A 21,767-nucleotide genomic window follows, 5' to 3' on the forward strand; every position below is an offset into this window, starting at 1 on the left:
TGCATAAATAAATAAGTCTTTTTAACAAAAATATTTTATCTTGTTTAATACTGTCTCATTCAACAGTCATTTATTAGGCTCCTATTAAAAATCAAACCTTGCTGATTTTGTAACTGTCACAAGATAGATAATAGACCACAGAGTAGATGCTGATCAATACACTGGAAAAGTAGGAAGGCAAAAATGACAGGCTAAGCTATTAGAAAAATAACTTTATAAATGGTATGCTATGTGCTATCATTATGTTATCTCTCAGATTGCCAAAACGTTAGTGGCAGTTATAACAGCTACTCAAATCTAGTAGTCTATGCAAAAAGGCAGGGGGAAAAATGTTCTTTCTCAGCTTATTAGAAATATATAAGGAGGTTTTTGTTTTTTAAATAAATTTCTATTCCATTCTGAGTTTTATTGCAGGTTAGGTATTATTGCACTACTTTTCTATATCTAGTACTATATCAAATATCTGGAAAAATTAGTAAGGACTTTTGTCCATTTTATTCACTACTGCGTAAACACTGACTACTGTCTGTTAGAGGGTACTCAATGAATAAGTATTCGCTGTTGAAGGACTCACTGATACTTTGAAGAAACAAGTTTATTAATACTTTGAGATGCTGAAGGGAAGACAACAATATCTAAATGCTGATTTTAAACAAATATACTTTTTGTGAAAAACAACTGAAATAACAAGTGTAGAACTGATTTGGGTTCTTTTAATTACATGAAATTAATGTAATACCTGTGTTTTGGCTCCTGGTGTCATTGGAGTTGCAAAATTGTTTAGATCCCAAATGTAGATTTCAGATTCATTAGCACCAGAGGCTACTAAATTAGTCTGCAATCAGAAATAATAAAAGACTAAATAGCACTTGCAAATAATTAAGTGAACTTAGAATAACTCAGTTCAGACCTGGAAAGATCTGTATGTTTTAGAACATATAATTTTTCTATTTAATTAAAAAAGCAAAACAAGAATACTATGTATGACAATTTGAATTTAAATAGTTTTTTTAGAGAAACATTTCTATTTAACTAAAATAATTGTTCTACTGACATTTTAAAATAAGACATTAAAAATAATTACATGAATAAATTCTTAATCATGCAACCATATGGGAATTATCGTTTGTGGTTTTGCATCTCTGGAAGGGGATCTGGCTGTGGGAGACAAAAAAGGCCACCAATTATTGCTTTCAGACAAATAAATGAACTCTCAAATAATGGCATCTATCCTAGGATATGTCAAAGCCAGCTTCTGGAGTCAGACCAAAAATACAGCTAGTAAAATTTCCTGTCTTAACACTTCAAATATTTCTAATATAGTTATAATTAATCCTATTCTAGGTAGCAATATTCTTATTTTATCTCTTTTGTACCTTCAGGGTCAAAAAGATGCTAAATCTGTACAGGATGACAATGAGTTGCATATAGTGACCTTGATCCTTTGTTCACTCATATATTCTTTCCTGATCAACTGACACATAACCAGGAAAATGGAGGAATTCTACGGTAGTTGTCACCTACAATAAATGACACTTCAACCAAAAATCAGCAGCTGTTTAATTCAATTAACAAAGGAACTAGCTATGTAAGCAAAAGAGTAGACTCCATAAACTGTACAAAGAAAGGCTGGATTTGTGTATTTTTATATCATAAGTACTTACTTACAATACAGTAAAAATAACTACTTCAAACTTTCTTAAATTTTATTTTTTGGCTTTTATACTTTAGTATCCTATTAATTCAAGATGTTCATTAACCTATATATTTATACAATTAATATTCAACATGTTTGAGAGCAACAGTAAGAGACTCTTAGTCATTAAATTTGTGCTGAATTTATGTATAATGTCTAATTATTTGATACGAGTAGTAATCTCTTTGTCATAATTACAAAATTTCTTTTAAAAAAAGCACAGGATTAACCCAGACATCACAGCACTAGCCTAGCGCTGAATAGCACAAACTTTTAAAAGGCAAAATTTCCTACCTTTGGGACTCCTAAAGTTCAACTAGATAGTATGACATCCATCTTCTACCTCTAGAATTAACCCCAAGAGCTTAATCCCCACCATGTATTTGGTACTATTCACCCTGAAACCAACTCTGAACACTTCATTCTTCAAATAAATACTCACTCATCAACCAGCAGGAACTGAATTTGCCAAGTCCTACATTGATGAATAGTAGATTCATGTATTTATTTCAAATAAATAGCACACAGCTCAAAAATAATGAATAAATGCCAAAGCCTGACCTGAAAAATGTTCACATCCAAGGCTCTCACTGGGCCGGTATGTTTGTCATTCTGGGCAATCACAACTTCCTTGTCTCCAGCTATAATTTTAGAAGGATCATAAAGAATAATATTTCCATTTTCACCACCTGCAATTAAAACTCCAGAAGTATTTCCTTTGGAATCCATTTTATGAGGGCCCCAAATCAATTTGTGGTACCTTTAAGAGAAAATGAGTAAAATGACTCATTTATAAAGTCAAATATATACAGAAAAGAATCTGAAGTTATGTACTTAGTTTATTTTCGTAAGTATTCCAGAAACACTGCATCTCCTCCATTCCTGGTAACACTGCAGGATTTAGTGAAACAGCGTTTTAGTTTTTTTATACTCATGTGAATGTCTGACTATATTTAAGGAGTAAAACTCTTTGTAGTGGTAAATATAATTTTAAAGTATACTTGATTTTTGTGTCTCATATATGAGCTTAATTTGGTTTTACCATTTAGAAACTGTGAGAATCTGGGCAAATTACTAAATCTTTCTAAGCTACTTTTGTTGTTTTGGGTTTTTTTTAAAGATTTTATTTATTTATACAAGCACTGGGGTACAGGCCAAAGGTGCGGGAGGGTGAGAGAATCCACCAGAGACAGAGTGGGGAGCAGAACAGGCAAAAGGACCAAAATACACTGCTGAGGGGAATACTGGGCAAGACAGGAGAGGTCTGCCATGCCATGTGGGAATCTCCCTGGCTGGCTGGGGATCGAACTCATGCTGCACGATAGCTTCATAGCGCTGCGCTCAACCCAATGCGCCACCGGGGAGGCCCCCCAAGCTACTTTTGATTCATTGGTAAAATAGAGCTAATCAATCACTTCCCTTGATTTTATTTGACTACAAAAGTAATCACCAAGTGGTTTGTTGAATATAAAGGTGTCAATGGAACCAACTGAAATTTTCTAAGAAAAATACTGAGATCCTGAGAGTAAAAGTAACATCAAAAGTATGTCTACTATGACAAGTTCCCCTACTGATGGAGAATAAAAAATTATGGATGGGGCCTGCCTAGTGGCCTAGGAGTTAAGTCTCAGCACTATCACCACTGTGGCCTGAGTTCAATCTCTGGCCAGGGATCTAACCCACATGTGTCGCAGCAGACCTGTCTCACCCACATCGCCCCTCAACAGTGTATTTCAGTAAATCCGACTATTCTTCTCCCCACTCTGTCTCTGGTGAATCCTCTCACCCTCTGTATCTCTGGCCTACATCCTGTTCATCTATGCCAAAAAAAAAAAAAAAAAAAAAAAGTGGTGTTTTTATAGCTGATGTTTAAAATAGGAAATAGAAATAAATAGTGTCTTTAACCCTGGTGGCGCAGGGGTTAAAGACAGTGTTATCGGGCCTCCCTGGTGGCACAGCGGTTGAGCGCTGGGTTGCAAAGCTAACCGCAGCCTCTGCAGCGTTGGTTCGATCCCTGGCTGCCAGCCGAGGGTCCCACACGGTGCGCAGACCTCTCCTGCCACCCGCTGCTCCCCTCAGCAGTGTATTTCGTCAGTCTGCCTGTTCTGTTTCCCGCTCTGGCTCTGGTGAATTCTCTCACCCTCCCGTGCTTCTGACTGTACCCAGTGCTTGTATAAATAAATAAATAAATCTTTAAAAAAAAAAAACACACACACACACAAAAAAAAAACAGCGCTATCAAGCAATTGGCAGCCACTGGAGCACGAATTCTATTCCTGACCAGCCGGGGAGCAAACCACATGGTGCAGCAGACCTTCCCTGTCTCACCCACTGCTCCCCTCAGCAGTGTATTTCAGTAGATCTGCCTGTTCTGCTCCCCACTCTCTGGTGAACCCTCTCACTCCCCACATCTCTGGCCTGTACCCCAGTTCTTGTATGCATAAATAAAATAAATCTTTAAAAAAAAAAGATTATGGATGAAATATGAAGTTAACAAGAAGGCATATGGTGAGACAGATGAGGGAAAATTGCTAGACAAAAACTATCTAGGGATCCTATCATAATGCAGGCATATCGCATCACAGCTCTGATGACTATGAGAGCTCCCACAAGAATCCATGATTTGAATTGTATTCTGTTAACTAATATACAATCTCCTCACCCAATATTTGCCAAGTTATTGAAGCACATTTTACAACTCAAATGAAAGTGTTCTTCCTCTGCATTATAATAACCATAAGTACTTGGGAAGGTGATTTGAAAACCCAAACTGTATCAGAAATATGTCAACAAAACTCGCTGTAAAGTATGTTTTTAAATATAGGTAAGTATAAAGAAAACAATAACCTATCCACTAATACTATTAACACCTTAATCAGCACCCAACTACTTTTTCTAGTCATACCTACCTCTTTTTTTTAAATTTATTTATGCATACAAGAACTGGGCTGTAGGCCAGAGGTGAGGGAAGGTGAGAGGATTCATGAGAGACAGAATGAAGAGCAGAATGGACAGATCTACTGAAATACATTGCTGAGGGGAGTAGTGGGCAAGACAGGAGAGGTCTGCTGTGCCATATGGGTTAGCTACCTGGCCAAGAATCGAACTCATGCGGCAGTGGCTGGCAACAGCTTATAGCGCTGAGACTTTAACCCCTGCGCCACCAGGGAAGTCCATACCTATCTCTTTTTATAAATAGGTAAAATAAAGGAGATAGAAAGTAACTCTATTATACATAAAAAACTACTAGAAATTGGAGCTTCTATTTCCTATTTTAAACATAATAATCAGCTATAAAAGTTCAAAAACACAGAGAACTACTTCTTTTACTTCCACAGAAATTTACTCATTAATGTTTCATGTCATAAATGATGTTTCTTGCAGTTTCTAATAATGACATACATATATAAACTAAGCAACAATCACAATATGTAATTAAATAAACAAATGAATTTGAGGTTGAATCTCATACCTGTGAGAAGAAGAGAAAGTAGCACAAGATTTCATATCCAAGGATGGATCAGAAAGGTCTAATTCAAATATCTCAAGGGAAGCATTGGTACTAAATGTTGCATCCAACTGCTGAGCAGATGTTCCTATAGAAAATGCACTTATAGTAATTACATTTGCAAAAACAGATGACTCAGAGAAAATCATTATAAAACATAAAATGCATGTTATCAGTGATCTCATTCATGAATGCTGCAACAGTGGCTGAAACCTCAACACATATGCTATTGAGCAGATGCTTAATTTACTATAGCAATGTGATTCTGATACAAGGTTCAGAGATTATGGTTGAAAGAGTGGGTAACGCAAATCATTTTTGAAGCTCATAGGAGTCAGAAAGGCCCAGATATCCTTCTGGAAATAACAACAAAATGGTTGTCCCAAATTAAGTTCAAAACTGTATTGACTGGTAGTAGTGGTACTGGAATAACTACATTTGTGAAACATCATTTGATCAGTGAATTGAGAAGTATGTAGCTAACTTGGGTGTTGAGTGTTACCTCTCAGTGTTTCATACCAATAATGGGCCTATTAAAGTTCAACATGTGGGCTACAGCTGGTCAGGAAAAATTTGGTGAACTAAGAGATATCTGTTAAGTCCATACCCAACATGACATTTTGTTGATACAGTATCAAGAGTTGGCCTAGCAAGCACAGAGATGTGGAAGAAATACATGAAAACATCTCTATTGAACTATATGGCAACAAGATGGGTGTCAAGAACAGGAAAGTTCAGACAAGTCTGTCTTCCTCTGAATAATGATTCTTCAGTGACATTTCTGTCAAAAGTTACTATAACTTGAAAAGTGCTACCTTGGCTTGCTGGAAAACCAACTGGAGACCCTAATGTGGAGTTCATTGCTATGCCTGCTTTTGCCCCACCAGAAGTTGTCACAGACCCAGCTGTGGCAGCACAACATGAACATGATTTAGAGGATCCTTAGGCAACTGCTCCCCAGGTAAAATAACCTCTGAGAACAGGCTGGAGCTAGAGCCCAGCACCAGAAGCCTAGTTTTACAGACTGTCCTGTGCTGTCAGTGGTGTAGTGTGTTCACGGTGCTTAATCTTTGGAATGCTAATGGAGATGAATGGGCTTTGGAGTGAATGTGGCAGTTAAAAAAACAAACAAACAAAAAACCCCTTAATTTCTTGGCCCTGTAATATTTAGCTGTTTTGAAACTTGTTTCCTTTTTAAATTTCAAATGTATGACTACTACAGTCATCACAATATTCAAGGGATAAAATCTTGTTTGCTATTGTCATTCACATTCCTTTTTTGTTTAGAATCAGAATAAAGTTGTATTTCAGATATCATAAAAAGTGTAGCTATTATAAAAGCTCTCTGTATAAACAGTCCCTGCTTATAGTCACAAATAATGTAACTCCAACTCTTTTTATGTAAAATGTTCATCACTCATCAAAATGTTCTTCATTCAAACTGATATTTATTAACTTCTTTTGCATATGATATATCAATGCTCAATACTGTAGCAATAACGATAAAACACATTCTGTAAAGTGGGGAAGACACTATAAAGGCTACGCATGTGTATGTACACACATACATAAATGATTAGTGCTCTAACACATAAATGATTAGTGCTATAATGTACAAGGTGATATGGGAACACAGAGGAAGATCAATGAACTCGGCTGATAAGGGGAATGGAGGAATCTCTCCAGGGAAAAAAAGAGGCTTCTAGAGAAAATGAAACTTGAATTGAATCTTAAATTATGGACAGGTATGAACAGGTCAGATAGAGAAGAGAAGAAATTAGGTGATTCATACTATCTTCTCTCTTTTGAACTCACCTGTAGCTAGGTAAATGGGATGATTCTGGGCAGGGCTCCATGCCTGCATGGCAGTACGATCTACTTCTTTTAACTTCATCCTGCTAAGAAAATATTTTACATAGACATATACTGAACATGTAACACAGAATACAGAACCACTTTTAACAGAGAAATATACTGGTCAAACCACTACATTATTAGTAATAACCCAATACCCCAATACATCAAATTGGTTTAGAAATCATTTGTTGGGATATTCAATATTAAAAAGAAAAGTAATTTGTCAAATTATATGAGATAAATTTAGGACCATTTTAATGTTTTAGTGTTTATAGAGTCCTTCAACTCAAAAATTAGTCTAGATCTTGCAAAACAATAGAGGATAGTATGAGGAATTAACCTTGCTACACAATATGCTTCTTAGAAAAGATGGTTGGCAGTATAATCAGGTGCTAGAGAAGGCACATAATAAATAAGATACAAAGGAAAAAATAGACAAAACTAGCAGGCAAATTATAGATCTGAGAGATACAGCAGGGGAGGGTGAGGGAGGGGGTCAAAACAGGGAGGGAAGAGCACAAGTAGCAATGGTGATGGCTCATGGGTAAGGTGATGAAGGGAGATTTATGGGGATTACACCTGAGGGGAGAAATCAAATATTGTACAAAAATGAACGATGTATTAAAAAATTTTTTAAATAATTAAACAAACAAGGTAGAACTTCCTAGAGGAGGATTACCTAATGATAAGTTTCTTGTTTTAAAGGTTTACTTTATTTATGCATTCAAGAGCTGGGGCGTAAGCCAGGGGTGAGAGGAATCACCAGAGATACAGTGTGGAGAGGACAGGCGAATCCACTGAAATACACTGCTGAGGGGAGCAGCAGGAGAGGCAGGAGAGGTCTGCTGCACCATGTGGGTCAGCTCCCTGGCCAGGGATCAAACTCAAACTCAGGCTGTAGCAGTGATAGCACTGAGCCTTTACCCTGATGCTACCAGGGAGGCCCAGATAACAGCAGTTTTAAAAATTAATTTTAAATAAGAACAAACTAATTGCAGAGAATATAGTTATTAAATCGGTAGCTTTTCAAGATAAACCAGGGCCTCCCCGGTGGGCAGCGGTTGAGCGCTGGGTTGCGAAGCTGCCCGCAGCCTCTGCCGCAACGGTTCGATCCCCGGCTGCTCCCCGGCCACCGGAGGAGAGTCCCACATGGCTCGCAGACCTCTCTTGCCGCCCGCTGCTCCCCTCAGCAGTGTATTTCGGTCCTTCTGCCTGCTCTGCTCCGGCTCTGGTGAATTCTCTCACCCTCCCGCGCTTCTGACTATACCCAATGCTTGTATAAATAAATAAAAAATAAATCTTGAAAAAATAAATAAAGATAAACCAAAAAAATTTCAAAAAATGGTCACACCAACATACAATTCCACATAATACCATATATATTCTGTTAAATTTACCTTGGTAGAAAAATTAAGGAGGTCCTGAGCTCTAGCTTCAAAAAAGAATGTTATTTTACATAAATGCATTCACATGGCAGTTCTTCACGCTAAGATGTACCATAATTTAATCACCTAGTTGGTGACTAATGAACATGCAAGTTATTTCTAATCTTTTGCTACTTTTTACAAACAACACTGAAGTAGATCATCAAATGTACATGTTACTACATTCATGGACAGGGATTGCTAGAAATTTCCACAAGTAAAACAGCTGGGGTACAACATAAATGCAATTTTAATCTTGAAGGACAGCCCGTCATGGCAACTGTACCTCTTCACATCCAGGAAAGTAATACATGAGTAGCCGCTGTCCTATTTAGTCTCACTGGAGTATAGAGTAACACTTAAAGATTTTTATCAACCTATCATGGTGAAAACTTTAGCTCAGTACATTTGCAATTTGCATTTCTCATACTAAAATGTTGAAAACTATTTTTTTGATTATGGTGAATCCACATTTCCTTCTCTGTCATTGTTTTTGTCTATTTGTATCTATATCATTTGCCCATTTTCCAATTATGTTGTCAGACTTCATTTTTTATTTTACTTACAATATTTTTTTACCTTTCACATGATTTTTATTTTTTAAAGATTTTATTAGAGCTATTTACAGTTACAGTATCATTCTGAAGATTCACTGTCCTAAAAATTCTGTGTCTACTCATTCATCCCTGTTTTCATCTGTCACTTCTTACTGATCTTTTTACTGTCTCCATAGTTTTGCCTTGTATAGAATGTCATTTAGCTATTATCATACAATATAAAGCCTTTTCCAGATTGGCTTTTCACTTAACAACTGACATTTTAGGTAGCTTCATGTTTTTTGTGACCTGACAGCTCATTTTCCCCCCCTTTTGTTAAATTCTATTTTTTTTTTTTAAGATTTATTTATTTATGTATACAAGAACTGGGATACATGCCAGAGGTGTGACGGGGGGTGGGGTGAGAGGATTCATCAAAGACAGAGTGGGGAACAGAAGAGGCGGACTGACTGAAATACACTGCTGAGGGGAGCAGCAAGCAAGACAGGATAGGTCTGCTGCGCCATATGGGTCACCTCCCTGGCCAGGGATTGAACTCGGTGCTGCAGTGGCTGCAGAATGCTTCATAGTGCTGATGCTTAATCCCTTGCGCCACCAGGGAGGCCCATATTTATTATTTCTTATTGAGGTACTAATGTTGGCTTACAACACGGTATATGATTTAGGGGTATAGATCCATACCTCTTCAAATCTATGTTACTACACATTACCTACCACCAAAACCCCAGTAATCCTCTGCCATAATCCAGTGGGTCCCCTTCTCTTTACTCTCCATCCACCTATCCCTCTGGTGGCCTCATTTCTGCAGCCAGATTTCTAGGATTTGGATGATTTATTTCTTTTTAGCACTGAAAAATATTCCATTTATGGGTGTTCCATTTTAATTTATAATCACATTTTCACTTTTAAAAAACAGTTTCTGAATTTTGATTAACTAGAGAGGTCTCCTGCCTGCCAAGGTTATGAAGAAATTCATCCTTATTTTAGTTCTGGCAAATTCATATACAGTTTACTCTTTGCATTAAAATTTTGACTGATTTGGAGTATATCCTGGAGTATATTTTCAAATTTTATTTCATTACCCCAAAGTTATTTATTGAGCAGTCTATCTTTCCCTACTAACTTTAGATATTACCTTTATCATGCACTGAACTCCTGTACATATTTAGATTTATTTGTGGGTTAATTATTTAGGTTTATATTCCTATATGTAGGTAGGGCTATTTACAGGAATTAGGATTTACATTCCTGCATGAATTTAGGTTTATTTCTGGATTTCCATCCTTGTATCCATTTGTCTGTCTACATGTTAAGCATTCTAGAGTTTTAAATATGAAGGCTCAAAAAAAAAAATGAAGGCTTGGGCCTCCCCGGTGGCGCAGTGGTTGAGCGCTGGGTTGCGGAGCTGCCCGCAGCCTCTGCAGCGCCAGTTTGATCCCCGGCCGCCGGGTGAGGGTCCCACATGGCGCGCAGACCTCTCCTGCCGCCCGCTGCTCCCCTCAGCAGTGTACTTCGTCAGTCTGCCTGTTCTGCTCTCCGCTCTGGCTCCAGTGAATTCTCTCGCCTTCCCGTGCTTCTGACTGTACCCAGTGCTTGTATAAATGGATAAATAAATCTTAAAAAAAAAAAAAAGAAGGCTTGATCTGAGTATGACTTGAATAACCCCTATCCACTCGTCCCCTCCCCACCTCTTTCCTTGTTAATACTGATGGCTTATTTTACTATATAAACATTTTTCCCTCAAAGTTTATTGATTTGCCTATCATTTACATACAATATAAACGTTAGAAAAGTGTTTATCTAATTCTAGAAAAAAGAAAATGTTTTATTTGTATTCTATTTTATGATGAATCGATACAATGTTGACTACTCCTAGTGAGAGGAGGAAAGACAGAGTGGGGAACAGAACAGGCAGACTGACCCAAGTACACTGCAGAGGGGAGCAGCGGCAGACTCAAGAGAGGTCTGCTGTGCTATGTGGGTTGCCTCCTGGCGGGCTGGGGGATCAAACCTGTGCTCTGTGCAGAGGCTGCAGACAGCTTCATAGGTTGTGTCTTAACCCCTTGCGCCACCAGGGAGGCCCGTTTTCCTGTAGATTCTGTTGGGTTTTTTACACACATACTCACTCATATACCATATGCCAATATTTCTCATTTCAAATTACTTCTCTAATTTCTTTCTTGCCAAGTTGGCCAGAATTTGTAATACCATACTGCATCATAGTAGTAACAGTGAAATTTCTTCTCTCTTTCTTTCTTTAATGGGAAAACCTTCTGTATCATTACCAAGCATGATTTTCTGATCTGAGATATACATAGATCCAGTTCTGTGAATGTTTCATGAGGCCTAAAAAGAAGAGATGCTATGTATTTTCAGGGCTGAATTCAATATATTTTAATCAAATCTACCCTACTGACTGCATGGTTAATTCTATATCCTTATCCCTCTCGTCCCCCACTAGATCTATCCTGGTATAAGAACAATGAACAAAACATCTCCTACTACTGTGCTACTAGTACATTTGCACCTGATTTCTCCTAATAGCCCTGAAACATGCCTTATGAAAATTACTTTGTTATTTAATAAGGTTATTTGGTAGATCCATAATGTTAAATGTTCACTATCTAATACACATTTTAGTTTTGTGAAGTATTCTTAAATAATGCCTTTGGGCCTGAAATCCATTTTGCTTCAAATTAACACCCTAGTTTTCTTTTTATTTGCCTTTACTTTATAGTTTTGCCCTACTGAACTTTTGAACTATTTTGTTTTCATTGTCTACCTTAAACATAGCACAAAGGAAAAAAAAAATCAGATTTTACTGAGAAACCTGATTCGAAAACCTTTAAATAGGTTAGCTAAGGTCACTGATATGACAGATGTTGTTTTCAATTCTATCACAATTTCATTTTAATAACACTACTCTATTTTTCTAGTTACTACTACTAACTGCACTAATGAAATTAGCTTGTATAATCTTACTGTCCCTCTTGTACTACACAGTACTAGTCAAGTATTATCTTTCTCAGTGTTTACCTTTGTACTGTTAAGTATATTTATACTTCCACTGATTTGTCAGCTTAAAATGATGTCCTTTGATTTGTAGTCATTACAGATGAGGCAATCCATTAAGCTATTCTATTTCTAATTTTCTACTTCCTAGTACTCATAATTTTTAAATACTTTTGAACCTATCCCTTTATTACCAGCTATTTAATATGTACATTTTATTCTTTATTCCCACTTTTGTTTCAGCCTTATATATTTAAATATAATTAATTCTCTCTAATAGGAGTTTTGCCAGTTTTCTTACTCTAGAAGATGAAATTTATCTGCTAGTGGTTTCTTTTAAGAGGTCTTAGAGTAACAATATACCTTGAGTCTTAGGTGTTCAAATTGTTTACAATATTAAGGCACAGAAAGATTAAATAGTTTGTACTTACTAGGAAAGGGAAGAGTTAAGATTTGAACTCCAAAGTTTAGTTCCAGAGTCCAAGCTCTTGTTACTACAAGTTCAGGTATTCAATTTTTAATCAGAGAAAAAAAAATTAATATAATGAAGAAATAATTAATGGCAAAGCAACTATAATGCATGATGAAGTAAAGAAAAGAAGAAATGTATTTTAGAAAAACTGTACTAGGTGGGCACTGGGAGGTTGAATATGGGATTGGGAGGTTGAATCACATGGTCAAAAGCAGGTCTCTGGAATCTCTCCTTGAATTGAACATGGATTCTGCTACTTATGAGACCTAGGACACACTGTTTAACTTCTTTGAGCCCACCTCTACATTAGCAAAATGTGTATAAGAGTGACTACCTTGGGGCCTCCCTGGCGACACAGAGGTTAAAGTCTCAGAGCTATCAAAGCTATTACCAGCCACTGGGGCATGAGTTTGAACCCTGGTCAGGAAGCTAACCCACATGGTGCAGCAGACTTCTCTTGTCTCTCCCGCTGTTCCCCTCAGCAGTGTATTTCAGTAGATCTGCCTGTTCTGTTCCCCACTCTGTCTCTGGTGAATCATCTCACCATCCCGCTACTCCGCACACCTCTGGCCTACACCCCAATTTTTATATGCATAAATAAATAAAAATAAATCTTCAAAAACAAAGAGCGACTGTTCATGGAATTTTGTGAGGTTTAGATGAGACAATGTATTTTATAGAGCCAAACACAGTGCCAAGCACATATGTTAACATGTAAAGTGATAACTATTTTTAAAAACTATTACTATCATGAATTTAATCTAGAAAACTGCACATCCAGCTTCCTAAGATTATTCAGAAAAAAAGAAGAAACAGCAATTTTCTAGGACATGAAAAGGGGCCTATTTTGTTTATATGAAATGCCTTTTCTTCCTCTCAGCCAACCGGCCAACCTAGTCTTTAGTAAGTTCAAATCCCAGCTTCTTCATGAACTTTGCCCTGATGACTCAATCCACTCTGATCTAAATAATCTCTTAACTGTTTATATTTGCCTATATTACTTTAAGCATTTATGGAAAGATCTTATTCTATATTAATAAAACTTTATAACATTTCACTAGTACATGCTATTTACATTTTTTCCCATTCTTTTTTAAAAACTTTTATATGTCATCTTGTATCACTAACTAGACAATGTCCTTTTCAATCAAGTGTTATAACTTTTACCCTTTCTTGGACTCAAAATTGCTTAGTACAGGTGAGGTAGACATATTAATGTGCTACAAAGACCAATTTTGGGTAAAAAAATTGATTTTTAAGTCCTTAACTGTTCAAAGGATCTCTTCCTATTTAAGAAATAGGGGTTCTCCCCGGTGGCACAGCGGGTTGAGTGCAATGCTGTGAAGCTGTCTGCAGCCTCTGCAGCACCGGTTCGATTCCCTGCCGGCCAGGGAGAATCCCACATGGCGCAGCAGACCTCTCCTGTCTTGCCCGATGCTCCCCTCAGCCGTGCTTTTGCTCTGTCTGCCTGTTCTGCTCCCCGCTCTGTCTCTGGTGAGTCCTTTCACCCTCCCGCAACTCTAGCCTGTACCCCAGCTCTTGTATAAATAAAAATAAATCTTAAAAAAAAAAAATAGGGGAAAGTTTTGTCAAGAGAAAACATTGAATGTTAGTATCTTTAAGAGCAAAGGTACAAGGGCTACTTAATAGTTAATGAGTAACACTTACTGAAAGAGAGACAAATTCACAAAAACATGAAATAGTTAAATGGGAATTCAAAGCATTTATAGAAATTTATTGCTTGGCCCTCTTAGTCTGATGTTCCACCAGAAGCAATTCTACTTATTAACCCATACTGTACTGAACACAAGGCTTTAATGCCATTTGTAAAAAACAAAATAAATCATTATACTACAACAATGGTCTGTAACTACATTATGTGATCTGAATCTAAATGAATACTGATTTCAACCATTTTCAAAATCACTAAGAATGCTCTGGAAGTACAGCTTTACCTGGATGCATGATTGTCCATTAAGTTGTAACTAATTTTCTTGAAAATATGAAGGTTTCAACCCAAATGCCCAAAAATAGATGACTGGATCAACAAGATGTGGTATATTTCTACAATTCAGCTATCAAAAAAGATAAACTCATGCCGTTTGCAGCAACGTAGATGGAGCTAGAAGGAATTAAGCCAGAAGGAAAAAGAAAAATATCGCATGGTTTCACTTATAGCAGGAATACAGGGGGACCAGATAAGACACCAGTGTATAAAAATAACAACAGTACAAAGCACAACAAAGCAAGAACAGACAATTATAAATCAGAGACATCCTGCAGAGGAGGAGGGAGAGGGAACAGAGGGAGGGAGGAGCACAGGGGACTGACATGATGGTGCACCGGGGCATTGGTGAAGGAAATTCTATGGGGACTACACCTGAGGGGTTGGAAGCAAATATTGTTTAAAAATGAACAATGATGTAAAAAAATTTAAAAAATTAATTAAAAAATAAATTAACGATAAAATAACAGTCGTCATGTTGTAATAAAAAAAAAATGAAGGTTTCAGTTAAACCATGTGTACACTTCCCAAGTGAGACTTACTTTAAAAGTTTTGTATATTTTTTCCAATAATATATGTGACTAGAAGTCACGCTATGCAGATTTGTTTTTATTCAAAGCTATTTTACACAGAATGTAATCACTGTATATATAAAAGGGAAACTGAAAAATGACTTGTTCGCATAAGCCAACTACAAAACAATATATATATAGGACACCAGTTAAGAGCATGGAGTCTGGGTCAACATCATCCATTTAAATCCCACCTCCACCATGTCCTAGCTCAGACTTCAGTGATGTCACTTTATGTGTGTTGAAGTTACCCCCTTTGTAAAATAAGAATGAATGTATCTATGACATAGAGTTGTAGTGAGAATGAATGGTGGCATTAGTGTGATTAGAATAGTCCCTAGCACACAATAAAAGCAACGCTTGTCAATGTCAGCTATTACCAAAGTCATAATTTAACATTGAATTACAAGCCTTTTTCAATGAATCTTTAAGATTACATTTAGCAACTGAAGAAAATTTATGTCCCAATTATTGTCTCCTACAATAACTGCAAGTAATTAAGTGAAAACTTTTTTCTTTATGCTCATTTTCTAAATGCTAATTTTTATAAAGTAATTCTAAAACCCAACCTAGTCTCTAAAAAAACATCAACCCTACAACGTTACATATAGTGCTAACTCTACCTTGGAAAGGAAAGTTAAGGAGATAACAAGGCAGAATCTTTGTCAACCCCCAGCCCCCCAACCCCAAGCTGGCACTCCCTTTAGTGAAATATCCATCCTGTGTTTGAAAAAATATCTCATGATGGTTTGGCACATTTGTTCTAGAGGATTTATTTACTATTATTAATGTTCTAGACGCATCTCACTCAATCAAAACTAAATCAAAGGGGAAAATATAAATTGGTTACTGAATTAAATACATACACATCTGCAGTCTTAATAAATAAAACTTTTTGAGCTGAAATTAACCCAGAAATGACAACATTTCTAAATACAATGTAAAATTTAATTTAATAATCTCACCTTCAAGGACTTTAACTTGGAATTTGTAAACCTCACGAAAATACACTGAAAATCCTATATGTGTATGTGCTCTTTTCTAGGAAGATCCAATGCTTTCATCAGGTCCTCAAAAGGAAATGGAATCCCAAAAGGTTAAGAATTATTGCTCTGTACAGGTTACAAATTTCTTTCTAGCCTTAATTTATTAGTTTCCAAAAAAAAAAAAAAAAAAAAAAAAAAAAACCTCTCACGTATAATTATGCAGAATAATTCTAAATCCATTCCAAAGCTCACATTTCTCCAATACCCTTGGATGTCTAACTACAGCTTATCCAGTGCTGTAATTAAAGGATGAGAAAGGAGGAGCACAGACGAATCACTAAAAAAAAACTGAGTAAACTCTAGCCAACTCTAGAACAATCCGTAGGTACAGAAAATGTAGGATAGTAGATGCAAGGACGTGATTACTGATTAAATACAAGTACAGTTGCTGATAAAAACAATCAAATCTCAATTTTCTGTAATTAGAAAAGAAAGTTGAGGAGGAGGAATTTGTGACAGACCATTACAACTTCGGAAGAGAGAAGTAAAATGAGTTCCTTGAGTTCCTTGAAAAGTTTTGAATGCCCACAAACCAAGGCAATATTTTCATTTATTTTGTACTGGTCCGGAAATTTACCCTCTTATTATAATAACTTATTTGCAAAAACATCTAACACTTAATGAGACTTCCTTGGGTGACAACCTGTAATTGGCGACTAGAACCTTTAAAATTGACAGCCTTCAGTTAAAACCTGTGAATCTTTAAATCGGGCAAGAGTTCAAACACAAACAAAAAATCCTAACCAAACTAAAGACAACCAAAGGAATCCTGTAGCTTGTTTCCTTCCCCTGCCCTTGGAGACCGTACCTCTTTGTGTACAAGGGTCTGAAGGTCTCCTAACCTCAGGCTCCCAGTTACCCCCAGGCAGGACACCCGTCGCAAGCCTCGGGGAACTCCTGCTCCGCAGTGGTAACGTCGGCGAACGCCGACCGGAGCGATTCCCAAAGCAGCAGTGACGCCAAGCGCCGTCCTGCTGGGCCTGAAACGAAGACGAGGGGCGCGCCGCCTCCAGAGACCGGGCCGCGGACCGGCGGGGACAACGGAGACCAAGGCGGGGGTCCCAGCGCTGCGCGGGCTCTTTCGCAAGGTGCGAAGGGCCGCGAAAAGGACAGGAGAGAACAGGCACACGTACCTGGCGGGGACCCTCGGCGACCGGTTCCTGCGTTAGCGCGGCGCCACTCCCAGCATTCGCCACCGCCCCTCCTCCCGGCCCAGGGCCACCTCCACGTTCCGTTCCAACGTGGCAGCCGCAGCCCCGCCCGCGCAGCCGGCTGACGCTTCCGGGAGCGACGCCTCGCCCCGCCCGCTCCGGCGCGCGCCCGCCACGGCACTTCCGGGGGCGGCGGCCAGGTCCAGCCCGGCGCGCGGCGAGCTTGGTGGGTCGCATTTGCGCGTCGCGCGTTTTTAAGACCAGGAAGCGGTGTTGAAGAGCTGCGCGCGGGGTGCCGCTGTGGGCCAGGACTGCGGAAAAGGGGGAAGCCCTGTTGGGTGTAGTTGTCTTGCCGGGGACGACCGGCCGCCCGAAGTAACGCCACGTAGCGCTAGACCTATGATGTCAGCAGCCCCTGAAACATCTCCAGCACCAGACAGACCGCTAGAAAACCGGGCTGCAAGGACCTTACTGCAGTGACTAATTTGTGCCTGTGTTCTTAAAATTGCTTACTTGGTTCTACGGTATTGCATTTGGTAACTTCTTTAAAACGAAAAGCTCAGATCATACCCAAAGGCTGTTGTGGAATTAATTTTGTCGCATGGTGGAATGAACTATAACTTATTTGCGATCTCATGGCAATTTCCATCAGTCAGTGCAATTTTACTAGATGCGTTGCCTGCATTCATTCCTAGGTTAGGGAGGAATTATTTTACAGCAAAGGAAGACAGGAAAACCACCTGGTTTAGTACCACAACCTGAATTCAACTTCTAGTACAGTTCTCTTCTAGTTAACCCCCCATTCAACCACCTTTCCTAAAGCCTTTCCTAAGCACCTTCACCGATGTTTCCTTTCTTTTACACACACAAAAATTAAATACAACAAATTTTCTGTTTGTACTAGAGAGTAGGCATATTTTTGTATTCATTGCATTCTTTCCAACACCCTGTATTGGTTCAATTTAAAAGTCTTTATTTCTGAAGAACTGAGTAGCTCAAGTGGATTGTTAGGCTACAATAGCTAGTTAAGTCTTCTGTAAAAGGCCTTCCATTCTTAGTTATGGCTCAAGGACTAGCTTCCTTAGATACCAATAAAAATCCAGTTTAAAAGTGGGACCACGATTTGAGTCAACAGGAAATGTCTGACAACCTCTTAACTGCCAACTGCGCCATCCCCACTAGCCTGGAACTGTGCCTGGTAAGGAACAGTTCATTAAAACTTTCCCCAAACTCAAAGATTCAAACAGTGGTTACATTCTTTGATTATTACTTAATGCAACTGTACAGTCAAGCTGTTAAGTCCTCACTTAATATCCTTATTCTCAGAAACAGCAACTTGGGGAAAACAGGAAGCCAATTCCTTAAATAATACCCTTTAATTCAACCTCAGCTTGGTTTCTCATCAACATTAAACATTATTCAATGGTCTGCTATATATTCCTAATTACTCCCCCTTTGTAGGCCCTGTGAGTTAAGAATGGCAAAATATTTCATGACATAAAAAAATTATGTAAAATAAATTTCAGCATCTAATTTTATAGGAATACAGCATTGCTCAATAGTTCATACACTTACTATGGCTGTTTTTGTACAAAGGCAAAGTTGAATAGTTGCTAGAAACCATTATCAACTGCAAAGCATATTTATTATGCAGGCATATTTACTATATAGCCCTTTATAGTATGTTTGCTAACCCCCATTCTATTCCACAGAATTCTGCCAACAAATGGATTAATACTCAAAGTTCAACCATGAGACATTCAGTATAAATTTTTATTTTGAAGTCTTGAGATAACATGAAAAGGCAATATGAAATGTTAATTATAACTGGTTTTGTATACAACCAATTCTAGTCTTGACTTATTTGGTTAAATGTAAATATTCCCAGCTTGCTTTAAATTCAGGCAGTGCTTGCTTTGATTATGCCAGTTGATTGCAGAGCAGTCTTAACCTGTGGGATTAATAATCTGATTGTTATGTTACCTTAAAATTGTGAAAATATTAAAAGTTCTCTGGGTGTTGACTGTAAGTTAAAAATAGTAAAAACAATATTGGAAACAAATATTGACATACTGTTTTATTTCTCTATAAAAAACATCAAGAAGTTTTAACAGTAATTTCTTCTCGAAATTTACAATACGGAGCGAGCATCTTTTCTATGCTTTGGCAAACTGTCACACTCCTTTCTAAAGTTGAACCATCTTTCAGAATTTTATCCTTGCACTTTCAATGCCATGAATTATCTTGGAAAGTTCCTTTAATGTGAAGTTTTTCACCAGCATCACTTTGACTTGCTCATCCTTTATAACACAACTGCATTCTTCAATCATGCTTGCTCTTATTACCTTTCTCTTCTGCATATCTAGAACTGCTTCTTGAATGGCAGCAGTGTCAACATTCCATGGTTGCTTATATATAACCTCTTTAACTTGATTTACAATCCACCCAAATCATGGGAAATGTTTTTACAATACAATCTCACACTACCATGCAAAGACTATCTGTAGTCCTTGGTATCCAGGTACAAATTTCACTGTAGCATCCTTATCTGAGTTTGCAGTTTCACCACACAGCTTCTGACTTCTGAAATGATGAATGCAGCCTTCACCAGCAATAAGGTGTTCTTTTTCAGTTTCTTCTTATGACCATTTTCCTTCAATATAACAACTAATTTCAATGCTTTGATGTGAATGCTAGTCAAACTGGAATTTGTTTTGATTAATCCAAAGTGCATTAAATGGGGCCTCCCCGGTGGCGCAGCAGTTGAGCGCTGGGTTGCGAAGCTGCCTGCGGCCTCTGCGGCGCCGGTTCGATCCCCGGCTGCTCCCCGGCCACCGGAGGAGGGTCCCACATGGCACGCAGACCTCTCCTGCCGCCCGCTGCTCCCCTCAGCAGTGTACTTCGGTCCTTCTGCCTGCTCTGCTCCCCGCTCTGGCTCTGGTGAATTCTCTCACCCTCCCGCGCTTCTGACTGTACCCAGTGCTTGTATAAATAAATAAATAATCTTAAAAAAAAAATTAAAAAAAAAAAAGTGCATTAAATGTTCCTCTTCAACCATAAGCCGCCTTCTCTTCCTAGTGCAATTTAAACTTGGCCTTGTTTTTTATATTCACCACACTCAAAATAAGGTTCTTACTGTAGCTTCAGGCAGGCTGAGTTCTTGTCCTATCTTTGCTTTGCTGTTTACGATTTTCAAATCATCCACCCAAATCCAATTTCACTTTCCAGTTTTTCACTTTCTGATTATTTGCTGCCCTGTCATCTCTGTTGACAATTCCCTCTTCTAATTAGTCATATCTGGAAAATGTTACATGGAGTTACCACTAAGCAACAAGGAGACAATACAAGCATGTTTTACTGTTTGTAGGTGAACAGATACTCAGTGACCCATCAACACCTTGAAAGTGATGTAACTGATCACTGATCATAATGCTCATTTATTATTGGCACAGTGATTTGTGGCCTAAAGAGCTTGCAGCAAAGTTTATGCAACAATTCAGTTAATATTATAATAACTGGAATTTCAACTGTGTTGTTGGGGGGGCTGGTGTTAATTAAGCTGAAAATTTATATTTGATGAGGTTGAAACTATAAAATACATGTATCTAAAAAGGGTTACATGTATCCAAAAAGAAAAGACAATTTTTAATCCATTTTAGGACTAGGCAAGCCTAGTCCTGGATCAAATAAAAACTGAAATTTTTCTCAAAAAGAGTAAGAGTTCTAAGACTCTGCCTTACTCATTGAAATTAAAGGTTCTGGAGACAGTGTAATGTGGAATTCTTCAAATTGGGATTTGCTAGCAGTGTAAAGACATCTTTTTGAGAATTTAGGTGCCTTCCCCGCATTTAAAAATCCTAACCACTGCAAGAGTTAAGTCTGGAATGCTTTGATGATGATCAGATTGTTCAACATTACCATCACCACAATAAACAAAACTGTTATGTGTTCACAATTTATTTGACAAGAGCCAGCATATATTTACTGCTGCAAAACAACATCTATCCCATTAAAGTCATTTTAATAGTTTTTGAATGCATTCATTCTATAAATCTCCAGGTTAAAGGGCCATCAATGAAGCATGTATCAACTTTTATGTTTGTAGAAATTTTAAGTAGAAAACTTAAATCAACATTGAGTAGTCACAATTTTTCTTTTGTTTCTCAAATTTGAGAAACACCCCAAGATTAACATGCCAAATTAATGACAACTGTTGTTAGATCTGAGATACCACCTCCTAATCAATTGCCTGTCTACTATTCTTGAACAAAGCTTAGCCTATACGATGGTCATCTACTGACATATCAAATAATCACCTATAGAATAGCCAATAGTTCAGCAAACTCTGGGAGACAGGTAATCTCTAAGAATTTCACGGGTTGAAAAGATTGACTACTAAGGTTAACATCCTGACCCCAACCCCTCCTGTCTATCCTGCACCAAGCTATTTGAAAAAATATTTTTGAA

The 21,767-nt window shown here is 37.8% G+C and overlaps 1 protein-coding gene across 24 annotated transcripts in view; it reads right to left on the minus strand.

Moving 5' to 3' along the window:
• Positions 1–21,767, minus strand: part of SEC31A (SEC31 homolog A, COPII coat complex component) — an 85,954-nt gene that overhangs the window by 55,250 nt on the left and 8,937 nt on the right. For 9 of the 24 annotated variants that reach the window (XM_054688151.1, XM_054688155.1, XM_054688153.1 and 6 more), the window contains 6 exons: positions 16,069–16,173; positions 14,482–14,648; positions 7,020–7,102; positions 5,169–5,292; positions 2,258–2,456; positions 740–835 (listed from right to left, as the gene is read on the minus strand). In XM_054688151.1, coding sequence (XP_054544126.1) covers positions 740–835; positions 2,258–2,456; positions 5,169–5,292; positions 7,020–7,102; positions 14,482–14,501 — 522 coding nt within the window. In that variant the 5' untranslated portion in view covers positions 14,502–14,648; positions 16,069–16,173. Of the gene's footprint in view, positions 1–739; positions 836–2,257; positions 2,457–5,168; positions 5,293–7,019; positions 7,103–14,481; positions 14,649–16,068; positions 16,174–16,957; positions 17,155–17,282; positions 17,453–21,767 lie in introns of those variants that run through there. The other 15 variants (XM_054688156.1, XM_054688154.1, XM_037530044.2 and 12 more) reach the window with 11 other exon arrangements.

This window comes from Talpa occidentalis, unplaced genomic scaffold (genome assembly GCF_014898055.3).
Source record: "Talpa occidentalis isolate TD23 unplaced genomic scaffold, MPIMG_talOcc4v2.1 talOcc4.6, whole genome shotgun sequence".
Taxonomy (NCBI): Eukaryota; Metazoa; Chordata; class Mammalia; order Eulipotyphla; family Talpidae; genus Talpa; species Talpa occidentalis.